The sequence below is a fragment of the Vanessa atalanta genome, chromosome 9 (assembly GCF_905147765.1).
Source record: "Vanessa atalanta chromosome 9, ilVanAtal1.2, whole genome shotgun sequence".
In the NCBI taxonomy this organism is placed as follows: Eukaryota; Metazoa; Arthropoda; class Insecta; order Lepidoptera; family Nymphalidae; genus Vanessa; species Vanessa atalanta.
Window position 1 is genome coordinate 261,379 of NC_061879.1, and position 12,282 is coordinate 273,660.

Genomic DNA, 12,282 nt, shown 5'->3' on the forward strand with positions numbered 1-12,282 from the left:
TCTCTTGTTCCTGCAATTACTCACTCTCCCAACCGGAACACGTCAATAAAAAGTATTCGTGTTTGTCGCCGTGACTGAGTGGGTGATACCCACCCGAACGAAACCGAACCGATCCGTCTACAATTGTATAATACTTTAGTTCAGTAGTTTTCATATAATAATTGAATTGTGTTTACAAGGTGCGAAGAAATGTGAAATGAAATTAAAGGTCAATGTAATTAAACATATATTTCTGGTGAGGTCATAGGTAATGGTGGTGATGCTCTCGTTGGGTACTTTAGCTTGTATACATTAAACTCAAAATACTTTATTCGGTTGCACTTTTTACATAAAAATAATAATTCCTAATAAATGTAAACATAACTGGTTACTGGTGAAACAAGGATATGTTTCAACTGAGTTTTCATTTTTAACTCATTAACTTATTAACTTATTAATACATAAATATACTTTCAGATTCAAGAGATATTGGAAACTCTAGGCTTATCGGAACATCACAAAACGATGACATCAAATCTATCAGGCGGTCAGAAGAAGCGGCTCTCCATAGCTCTGGAGCTGGTCAACAATCCCCCAATCATGTTCTTCGACGAGCCAACATCAGGCCTGGACAGTTCCTCCTGCTTCCAATGTATCTCCTTGCTGAAAACTCTCGCCAGAGGCGGAAGGACGATCATCTGCACCATTCACCAGCCCTCCGCTAGATTGTTCGAGATGTTTGACCATTTGTACACGTTAGCGGACGGCCAGTGCGTCTACCAAGGCAGTACAGGGAGACTGGGTAAGATAAATGAATAACTCCCCTGTTCACAAAAGCGATACCTCTTACAATATAAATTAAGAAAACAATCCGAAGGCAAGTGTCTGCGTGGAGGTGGCGTAGACCGGTAGCGGGCGACCCGGCGCTCTCTCCACGGATGCGTGTAGCATAAGAACAACATATATTTAATTATATTTAAAAATCAAAGGTCATGTCGTTTTTAATGAGTACATATATGTCGTTTTAATGAATAGCATTCACAAGACAGATAAGATATACGTAAAATAAATAATATAACGTCATAAATTATAATCAATAGATTTGCATTAATCAGGAAATCGGCTCTTATAAAAAAAAACAAAATTTTAGTGGAATAAATGTCTACAATCTTGCGAGCGGTAAATATTTGCGGAAGGAAAAGTCTCAAGTTTAATTGTATCGTAACGGGCCGAAGAAAACTTTATATGCAAGTACCAATATCGAGTTATGATAGTAAAATATTTAGACCTTGCTGTCTCTTATTGTTCAAGCTGCTGTTTTCACTTTCAAATTATATGTATTTATCACCCGTTCGTAACATTGAGTAATATTATATCTCCATATATATGTATGGGGATTGAAGTCTGTATTGATAAGGTTGATGTTGGTAGCGCGTATAAGGAATATTTCTCATAGGTATGATCTTCTATCTTATAATCTTAGAAATAATAACGTAACGGTTCTAACACATATTTCAGAAAATTTGACACGAAAGCTTCAAAGACATCACGTAGCAAGGGAATTTTTACTCTTCCTTTACTATGAATTCCTGTGGGTATCGTCGTCCCTCAACTGGAGGGGCGTGGCAATAGTAGTATAGTAATTCCTTAAAATGGGGTATTGCTAGTGTTCTCTTCAAATTCAGTAATAATTCGTAAAGAGCATAATCGAGTGCGGTGTGTCCGCAGTGGAGTGGCTGGGCAGCCTGAGCCTGCAGTGCCCGTCGTACCACAACCCGGCCTCCTTCGTCATCGAGGTGTCGTGCGGCGAGTACGGCGACCACACCGGCAAGCTCGTGCGCGCCATCGACAACGGCAAGCACGACATCCGGTGAGCCCCCCCCCCCACCTTACTGAACATGTCGAAACTTTCTGTGATCGGTCTTGAGATTAAACGTCACACTTTTAGAATGACTTACTTGATCGTTCGTATTTATAAAACTATTTACGGTTGAAGTTAATTTAAATCGTCACCTGTCGGCGATAGACATTAGTCTATGACGTCACTGTGTGCCATTATGTATGTGCATATAATCGATGGATTCAATGTTTTGTTATATTAAATATTTCATAAATAAATATGGAGAAATTTTAATATGACATTTGTTTAGCCCGTTTTATATAATTCTGTTACATATTGCCTTTTACAACATTGAATTAACAATAAAGCAAAATATACTGACTCTTGCTTGTGGGTGATGTACCCCTCCCCTTAACATCTTAACGTTACCAACCATTTGGGCTAAGATTTCATGCCCCTGTGCGCGGTACTACTGCCTGGCTAAAGTGATACCATTTGGTGGTATGTGTGGTGGTAGTGGATGATTGTAAGAATATATAGTTGTAATATATAAGTAACACTATCACTCATTTGTAAAAACGTAGGAAGTTACAAATCATAGCAAAAATTTGGTCATGAATTATATAATATATATTTGATACATATTACAGAACGGGATTGCCTCTACCGAAAATGGCGGAATACAACAACAAGAAGGACATGGAGAATTCGCTGAAGAACGACTGGAACAAGAATGACGCGTCGCAGGTGCAGGACAAGATGGACGCCAACGCGGCCAACGGGGCCAACGGGGCCAACGGGGCCAACCTGCACAACGGGCTCATTCAGTTCGCCGCCAACGAGATAGCCAAGGGCAAGGGTGAGTCCCGGTGCAGATAGCAGCAGCATCACACATTTTGCTGATCTGTAATCCTCTTCGTGCGCCTCATTTGTGCTAATGTCGGCTAATGTTTGGTGGGACAACATTTTGAGGAAATCGACATCTGTCAGATGAAAGTTTGCCACGTCAGTATCCACCAACCCGAGCCTTTTCTCGAAAGCGGGATAGGGGCTGTTCCAGGCCAAGAGCGAGATCTTTATATCCTGTAAACATTAACTTTCATGAAATCATCATCTTATAAGTAAATGATGTCTAGCGTAAGAAATTGCGGTATAAATGTCATTGCATAAGAATCCTAATCAAACACGGCGTCTCCAACCATTCAAATAGTGTTAATTATTCCTATAAAGTTTACCGGCAGTGTTTATTTTTTTATTTATGGGGAAGGGATAAGGTCAGGATCAAATTCCAAAGAAATCATTTATACAGAACCAACATTAAGAACCCATTCAATTCAGTCTAATAGTGTGATATTTAGACTAAACTATATTTTTGTCTGAGATTCCAAAACACAAACATGGCGTCCGTTTTTTACTCTATTATGACTCTTATAATCATACAAATAAGGAATAACCTTTTTAACGAAGCGGCTGATAGCGAGGTCAGAGTAACAGATAAGCTTCCTGTATGAGCAGCCCTCGAATAATGTTTATTAAATATGTATGTATTCATATGAAGTTTGTTTGTGTTAAAGTTAAACTATTATGATCAGGGCCATTTTTTGCTTTAGCTATAATATTTTATGCCATTGGGTTTCGTAATATTTCTTCAAATAAAGAGTGATAAAGGTGATACGAGGCTGGCATATTTTAGTAATAAAATTAAACTTAAGCTCAATTTAGTACATGAAATGGTTAGATCGTATTCGTCAGAAACTTTAAATATAGAAATGTAGACCATAAATTCTTCCATGTAATTTTAGTCACATCGCTTCCAAAGAAGTTTCACTCCAATGAATTTTACATAAATATTTGAAAACAATAGTGTGACGTCACTAATAAGTTGGAAAATAATGTTAATTCCAGGAAAAGAATTATCACGGCAAAAAGTAAAAGTAACAGCCTGTTTATGACCCCCAGCTGGGCTAGGGCCTCGTATTCTTCTGAGGGTCTTCGACCAGTGATTATAATTTTTCGTAACAAGAACTGTGTCGCGTTGTCTGAAATATAAATAAATCTTTTTATAATTGTGGTCTATAGGTATTTTCTTGATTACCAATTCCTGATATTCGTGATATTATCTCCATTCATTTTGACGTCATTAGCTATATGTACAAAAATATACTCATACGTTTGGTATTATGTGTGGGTCAGCACACCGCCATTAAAGTAACACAGCTAAAATCATTCCCAAGGAGTGGTTGAAGTTAGGCCGGCTTCTAAAGTCTGCCAATTCCTATTTCCTTCAGATCACTCCACACGTCGACACAAAATTTAATAACAGGTGAACACAGATAGTAAAAATTACAATGCCTTATTCACATTAACCTAAAGCTATTAAGAGTGTACCTCTGTAGGGTAATTATTTCTAAACGACAACAATATATTTATTTTATGCTTTAAACATTAATAAGTGAATAACCTTCCATTGTTTACTTTGGTTATTGAACTTCGAACTTACACGACAAATATTTGTCTGATGTTCGAGACTGTATGGATTATTCACACATATGTATTTTTAAATAATTGTTACTGATAATGCATAAAAAAACATCAAGGAATTCTTTTATCCTAAAAGAAACAATGCTGTTTCTCATATAGTACACCGGTTTAAATAACCTTAGGCGAAATAATAAAAAGCAAAAATTGTAAAATATGTAGAGTACAAAAAATGAGAAAAATGTTAAACCTGATCTACTAAAAATAAGAAGAGATAAAATGCCACCTTGCGGTACGCCAGTTATCTATTTAGAAAGAGATCGATTATATACATACTTTTGAATTTTCACTGAAATTGGTGTTGTTTCATTCTTAACTATTTCTTTTGGCACACCAGTAGCCTTTCCAAGTGTTGCTTATTCTTCTTTCGAAAATTGGTCTTTTTTAAATATATGAAATCATCAACATGTTTGAAAACATCCTATCCTATTTTCATTAAAGCATTTATCATTCTTTCTCTGGATTCATTGATGAACCTGCTTCTTTGCTTTTATTATCTAAGTGCAGTACAGTTTGTAGTATATTTGGTTTCTCTGCGAATAGCACAATATCATTCGCGAATCGTGATTTAGGTGTCCCATTTACTTTTATTTCAAATTCTTCCCAGTTTAAAATTTTTGGGGAAACTGGGTCATACTCTCTAAAAACTCTCTGCTTAAAAAATATCTCCTAGATGTTTAAGTGGATTTTCTGCCGTAGTTTTAGTATATTTCTTTTAGGATTTTTATGTATTTGCTTTCTACACCCTGGTTTTCTAGACTTTTCCAGATATAATAATGACTCAGAGAATCGAAAGCCGGCATGTAATCTACGAATGACACGTAGTAGTGTTGGCATTATCCATTAAGTTTTTCGATAATCTCACCACGTGAATGTAATCGATGGTAGAATAATCGGTACTATTACTCACATCTAAATATTAGTATTCCTATTTATGTCTCGTCACTACGGCGACACCGTATGAGATGCAAAGAGAATCAGGCAATAATAAAAATCCGATGTATCGCGGCCAGGCGAGCCGATGGTGGTCCAAGTGGACTCCGAGAAGCAGGACAACGCGGAGGTGGCGCTGCTGGGCGCGCCGTCCCCGCGCCGCTACGCCACGTCCGAGCTCACGCAGTTCTGGGTCGTGCTCAAGCGGACGCTGCTGTTCAGCCGCCGCGACTGGGTACGCGCCCTGTGTTCTGTTGCCGACAAGGTGCCCGATCGCTCTCGGTCGGGCGACAGTTTGTAGCTGAAATACCATACCTTCCAAATATATCGATTTAACTGATTGTTTTGATGACGTTACTTTAAATTTTACAAGTCTTTGTTTAACTTGGTCTTAATATGTGTGGTTCAAGTTATACGAAGCTGAAATGGAAATGTTTCGTAATAAGAAACATTTCCATTGAAGTCCTTTAGTGAGCATAGATCTTAAGAAATGCCGGCTATATACATATAATCCACGTAAAAGATCTAACGAGTGTCGGTCCGCAGACGCTCATGTACCTGCGGCTGTTCGCGCACATCCTGGTGGGCTTCCTGATCGGCGCGCTGTACTACGACATCGGTGACGACGGCTCCAAGGTGCTCTCCAACCTCGGCTTCCTGTTCTTCAACATGCTGTTCCTCATGTACACCTCCATGACCATCACGATCCTCAGCTGTGAGTGCACTTAACACTTAACACACAATTCAATGCAAATTTAGCTCCGATTTACGTTTACGTTACTAACGACAGTCTCTGAACTTGAAACCGCACTGCGGGTAACTTTGATAGGAGAAACAAAAAATATATTTTATGACAATTGTATATATTTTTCTTCTTCTACGGCAATATAAAACTTACTTAGCTACTATATACTTAAACATTATATCTAAATGTATTGTTATAACAATTATTAGCTATATTATTTAACGCATAACAATTATTTATTACCTTTCATTACAAATAATATATGATTAACGTTCCAGTTCCTCTCGAGATGCCGGTGTTGATAAAGGAGCACTTCAACAGATGGTACTCGCTGCGCTCCTACTACCTGGCCATCACCGTCTCCGACATACCGTTCCAGGTGACGGCTTCGCCCCGCTTGTTTCTTTTTACCTTAAGCTTACCGTTTGGGGAGTCCCGACTCCACGCTAGAAGCCCCCCCATAACGGTGACCGTCTTTTCAGGCCATATTCTGCATCATCTACGTGGTGATAGTGTACCTGCTGACGTCTCAGCCGCTGGAGTGGTTCCGCTTCTCCATGTTCCTGTCGTCGTGTCTGCTGATCGCCTTCGTCGCGCAGAGCGTGGGGCTGGTGGTGGGCGCCGCCATGAACGTGCAGGTGCGCCCCCCCCGGACACACCCCGTGCACCCGTCGCCGCCTCCACAAACGCCACTCTAACGTAACGCCCCCCCCAGAACGGCGTGTTCCTGGCGCCCGTGATGTCGGTGCCGTTCCTGCTGTTCAGCGGGTTCTTCGTGTCGTTCGACGCCATCCCGGTGTACCTGCGCTGGATCACGTACGTGTCGTACATCCGCTACGGGTTCGAGGGCACGGCGCTGGCCACCTACGCCTACAACCGCACCAAGCTGCAGTGCCACCAGGTGCGCGCTGTTACTAGTTCTTTTTTCTTTATTCATTTTTTTAACTTGTAAAAGCATTTTATTCCATTGCATCGACACGAATCCAACGACGTCCTCCCGTAACAGAACGTGTGCCGCTGCCCTTTGCATTTAAATGAATTGAACGAAATTAAATTTGACTCGCAGGTGTACTGTCACTTCAAAAACCCAGAGACGACGTTGGAAGAATTGGACATGATAAACGCCGACTTCACGCTGGACATAGCGGCGCTGTGCCTCATATTCCTCATCCTGCGCATATCCGCCTTCCTGTTCCTCCGGTGGAAGCTGAGGTCCACGAGATAGGTCCCGCGACCCAGCCGATGTGATAATAGGTGGCTTTCGAATAAGATAATATAGTTATGATAGTGATTCGTGTGAAGCTGAAATTGTACGTAACGTGGGGCGGCGGGACATGACAAATGGCGCGCCTTCGGAGCGGAAGCTGAACGGCAACAAAAGACTTAACTCGTTTTTATATTTTTGTTAATTTTATTCGCAGAGCAAAGATAGTTTTTTATCGACTTTTGTGGAGTGTGATTTTAATTATACATGTGCCGTTGGGATCGGGTGCTCCGTCCGGGTCGGTGCCGCTGCGCACACCATATTATATTTATCGACGATCCAAAACTTTATAATCTGGACTTCTACGGTAACAAAACCAAATCTGACGCAGTTTCGTTTCGCGTTGCCGGTGTACATGTGTTCGAATTATAATTTAACGCGTGATGACATTTTCAATTATTGCTCATTTAGTATCTTGCCTGTGCGGTGTGCCTTATAATTTTTGCCTAAATATGTGCAAAACGATAGTCAAATTGAATATATAAATAATTTATAAGAGACGAATTTTACACAAAACTATATAAAAGTGATATTTTAATTAGAAAACAGTTATACGTGTAATTATTGTAACGTTAATTAGGTTTTTATTTTGTATATAGAAAAGAAAATATATATATTAAGGCTTTATACTGTATTTTTGGGCTCAAAATTACTGATAAACAATATTTAAAAAAAGAAATCAAGGATATTGCTAGTGCGAAGAGGGTTAACTCAATGATAATGTCGGAGGAGTATAGTGTGCCTGATCGGAGCTCGATTCTTTGACTACCGTGTTGCATGTGACACAGACGGAAAGACTTAACTAGGGATCGGTTATTGTATTTGTAGTTAGTTATATAATCGCATAAAGAAATTATGGTCCAATAAATATTACGGTTAGATGGTTTTAGAGTGTATGAAGTTTCTATATTTTTTATTAAATGGTTTTAATATAATTATCGTTTTATTCATTTGTTTTCTATCCTTTTATATAAAAATATTTTCAACTGTTTTTCGATGATCGAGGCCCTTTGGGAGCCCAACTGATGTGCGCGTACACACATATATACACACACCACACACAAACAACACACTTACACATATACACAAATTCACAAACACCACACACACACACACACACACGCGCACGCATGCACGCACACACACTCGCATGCAGTCTCAAGGAGAGAGCGCGACGGGCGAGTGCCGCAGGCAACTTATTAATTTTCGGTTGCCATTGAACTTTTTTAAATTAACTCAATAATGTAGGTACATTCCTATTGAATATCGAACTGAAAAATGAGTCTCATCATTGGCAGCCGCACCAGCTAAGCGGTTATCGCTGCTTTAATTCAAAAATGTTGTAGCAAAACTCACTATATACATACAATACTATTGTTTGTTTTGAGTTTGATAGAGCCAATAGAGTTGATACCGAGTGACAAGCAGGAAACAAGTAAAATGACAACACAATATTGTGAAAGTAAAAAAACTTTATGGGGAGAATAATTAAATATTTACATTGTACATATATTAAGTAAATAAAACAAAAAGACAAGATATTAAATACATTTCTTTTAAATATAGCTTTTTATATTAAAACTGACATACAGAAACAATTTTTTCTCATATTATAAGTAAGAATTGGTTTACTTTAAAAGATGTTTGAAAATAAAATAATTAGAACAAGATTTACTCAGAAACTGTATTAAATAAGTAATTTATTCAAACGACTCGATAATCGCTTATGAAAAAAAAATAGTTCTATCATAAATAATTAAATATTAATTTACAAAAATGTTGAACAAGCATAATATGTAAGTTTCAAACAAGAATCCTCATGTAACATGGCAGATTATATCAAGTGCTCGTTAACGAAAGGCTACAGTCACGATTTGCATAAACAATGTCTAGATTCGATTGATAGCAAGTTACCTTGTTCTGCTCTGAGAGGTGACATCAAACAGCCGTGAGAAAAAAACGATTAAACAATTTATAATAATAAACTACGACAAAGTTACACATTTTTACTGCTATTTATAAGAGGTAGGCAAACGGCAATTACGAGACTCACAAATCAATAGTTTTAAGACAATACAACAACATTGTTTGTACTAATGTTCTCTCTTGTCTGTTGTCATACTGGCAACACTGTCTTACTAGAAAATTGTTCTGCTAACTTTAGAAATAATCAATTATTTGATATTGTTATTACACAGTGTTATACAGTGGCTCACTTATTATTTAAATGCAAAATATCTGTTCAGTCAAATATCGAACTGATCATTGGGCGCGTCCTCCTATGTTAAATTTATTTATTATATATGAAATAAATTTAATTATTATAGGTAGGTACCATCCTCTCATCAGATATTCTACCGCCAAAAAACAGTACTCAGTATTGTTGTGTTCCGGTTTGAAGGGTGAGTGAGACAGTGTAACTGCAGATACAAGGGATAAGATGTTATGACCTTAGTTCCCAAGGTTGGGTGGCGCATTGGCGAAAGGAATGGTTAATATTTTTGACAGCGCCATTGTCTATGGGTGGTAGGGACCACTTACTATTAAGGGTCTCTATAATATGCTCGTCCACCGTACTATACCATAAAAAAAGTCAACATCTTGTAAGCGCGAGAGTGACTAACGCAACTGATGCGCGCCGATAAAAAATTGTGATGGAGGAGCGCGCCTTCGTAAGTCTTATAGATCTATAAATATATATATTTGTATATGAGTTATTACAAGTTCTAATATTTTTGTCAGTCTATATTATACTAGTGACTTGGCCCGCCTTCACTCAGGTGTAATTTATTAATAAAGAAAATAATATGATATGAACATAATTTATACCCAATAGCACTCCGGAATAGTGTAGCCTTCTTCCAGGAAAAATTTTCATTAGTTCTGATTACCCCCTACATACAAACAAACTAATTTTACCTGTTTATAATATAAATAATATATACATATATATTATTTATATTGATTGTATTTTAATCACAACACAGTTCATGAAAAAGTACTTAATTTCTAAAATTGGTAAAGTATTTTGTTCGAAGATTAACCCATTTGATAAGTATTTCTATAATTAATATTCCAACGGATATAGAATACCCACACATCAGGATGTACCAAGGTACAGTAATATTACTCTTTCTTATATTTTCATTAAAGTTGTACCTTAAATTGTTCTTCCAATACAAATGTCGCAGATAACTTTGGACGAGGCCGTTCTCCCTCAATCGTAGGGTATGCGTACGTAACTTATCGAGCAAAGGAAATCCTTTGTACGTGTAAATCGCATAAATGATTTTACTAAGCGGACGATCAAACGTATAGATCATTGGATTCCCAGTTTCGTCGTAGAAACTGTGCTTATTGTACGTATATATTGAATGTAGGGTAACTGTATACTTATCATTGTCTTGGCTGACGGTATGTATACTTTTTAACAATCTATCGCAGTCCTTGTTTTGATATTGCTCAAACGTGCTATTCTCTACCGACAACGTGAACGTCCTCATGACTTGACTGATACAAGGTTTAAGGTGATTTTTTATAATGTCCATCTCGTCAGATATTTGGTAGGTCATGATGGGATCCGTCACCAAACTTACTAGGCTCGATTGGTAATACGAATTGACGAGATAAGCGAACCAAACCCACGCGATGAACAGGTACCTTGTAAAACAGCGTCCCTTAATTATGCTACTAACGAGAAACATAGAGGCCAACATCTTCAGGAACAGCACGCCTATATCTTTTGGGCGAACTACGACGATAAAAAATAAGAAGTACAGTATGAAAGAAAAAAACAGGGTGATCCATACTACTGCACTAAACTCCAAGTACAAATTCTTCCATGGAGAGACAGATGTCGCTTTTTTGACTTGGTATCGAACATCTTCAGCGAAAGCTAAGTGTCCGTCTATATAGTCGAATACCACAGCTCTGGGGTGTGTGAGCAGCATCCCGCCTATTATTAAGTCGTTTAATCCATTTTGCAAGGAATTTAACGGACCAATTGCTGACATATTTTTATCAATCACTGTAAACAATTCACTGTCTTCGTGACTGTAGAAATAATCAATATTAAAATGTTCTAAATTACCTAATACATACAGTACATATTGCTCGACTCCAATCATACTTATGGAATTGTTTATTGGATTCATGCTGTAGGGAGGCCAGTGCAGGCATTTAACTCTTAGAGTGCAATTTTTAAGACCCGTTACAAGTTTGTTAGGGTATAAATTTTTGTTACGTGATTCTGAGCATTTTCCAAATTCATCTATTCGGTCGTAGCGATTACCACACGAGAAGTTATCGAACGGATTGTAGCTGTATAATAAGGAATCAAATTCGTTCATCACAACTACGTTTATAATATGAAACTTTAACAAAACATCAAAGATAACTTTAAGGTCTTCTCTCGGTATATCTTTGATGAGGATTAAATACCGAGCTTGCGGATTCCACGAGGATTCTCTCACGAGATTGGAAAAGGTATTATTGAAGTCGGACGTGTTCCCCGCTGTCACAAGGTAGCTTTCATTCGGCACTGATAGTTTTGTTTTCGTTGTTTTTGATATAACTGATATAAATTCAATCGAGTTTACAGTTTTAATTACTTCCTGGTTGTCACCATTCGTGTCGATATACGTCAGTTCCTTATATTTATAAAAATACATTTTCATTATATCACTTATGCATATTTCCAATTTTTCATTTCGGTTTGACATTTCCGCATACATTTTGCTTTCATTTAAAGGAATTAGAGATAAGAACACTGTGACAAATACGACCAACATCCTGACCAGTTATTATACGATTGATGAATCGGTCGGACATATTATTGAACACACGAAAATGACAATTAGATAATTGTAATAGTCTTAGGTTGAGAGATACCACGCGAATATAAGTATTATTGTATTGATTCGTTTCTTTAAATATTTAAATATTGAATAAAATAAAATTATAATGTAAGAAATAACAATTTAT

General features: G+C 37.7%; 2 protein-coding genes across 3 annotated transcripts in view; one reads left to right on the forward strand and one right to left on the reverse strand.

Annotated features, from left to right (window-relative positions):
• LOC125066152 (ATP-binding cassette sub-family G member 4) overlaps nt 1–8,234 on the forward strand; it is a 32,085-nt gene extending 23,851 nt beyond the window's left edge. For both annotated transcript variants that reach the window (XM_047674094.1, XM_047674091.1), the window contains 9 exons: nt 457–781; nt 1,708–1,849; nt 2,470–2,678; nt 5,371–5,525; nt 5,837–6,005; nt 6,314–6,414; nt 6,518–6,673; nt 6,751–6,936; nt 7,102–8,234. In XM_047674094.1, coding sequence (XP_047530050.1) covers nt 457–781; nt 1,708–1,849; nt 2,470–2,678; nt 5,371–5,525; nt 5,837–6,005; nt 6,314–6,414; nt 6,518–6,673; nt 6,751–6,936; nt 7,102–7,260 — 1,602 coding nt within the window. In that variant the 3' untranslated portion in view covers nt 7,261–8,234. The remainder of the gene's footprint in view (nt 1–456; nt 782–1,707; nt 1,850–2,469; nt 2,679–5,370; nt 5,526–5,836; nt 6,006–6,313; nt 6,415–6,517; nt 6,674–6,750; nt 6,937–7,101) is intronic.
• LOC125066382 lies at nt 7,472–12,032 on the reverse strand. The gene is made up of 2 exons (XM_047674443.1): nt 10,459–12,032; nt 7,472–7,547 (listed from the first exon to the last, which is right to left on the reverse strand). Exons 1-2 carry the CDS (start codon nt 12,030–12,032, stop codon nt 7,472–7,474), a joined length of 1,650 nt encoding a protein of 549 aa, XP_047530399.1.
• Between the last annotated feature and the right edge of the window lie 250 nt (nt 12,033–12,282).

Excerpts from the sequence above, each read along its gene's own strand:
- LOC125066382 (XM_047674443.1), bottom strand. The coding sequence starts at position 12,032 with ATGTATGCGGAAATGTCAAACCGAAATGAAAAATTGGAAATATGCATA. Across the intron at positions 7,548-10,458 it reads TATTGGAAGAACAATTTAAG|CGGCACCGACCCGGACGGAG; the intron begins GTACAACTTTAA and ends TGGTGTGCGCAG.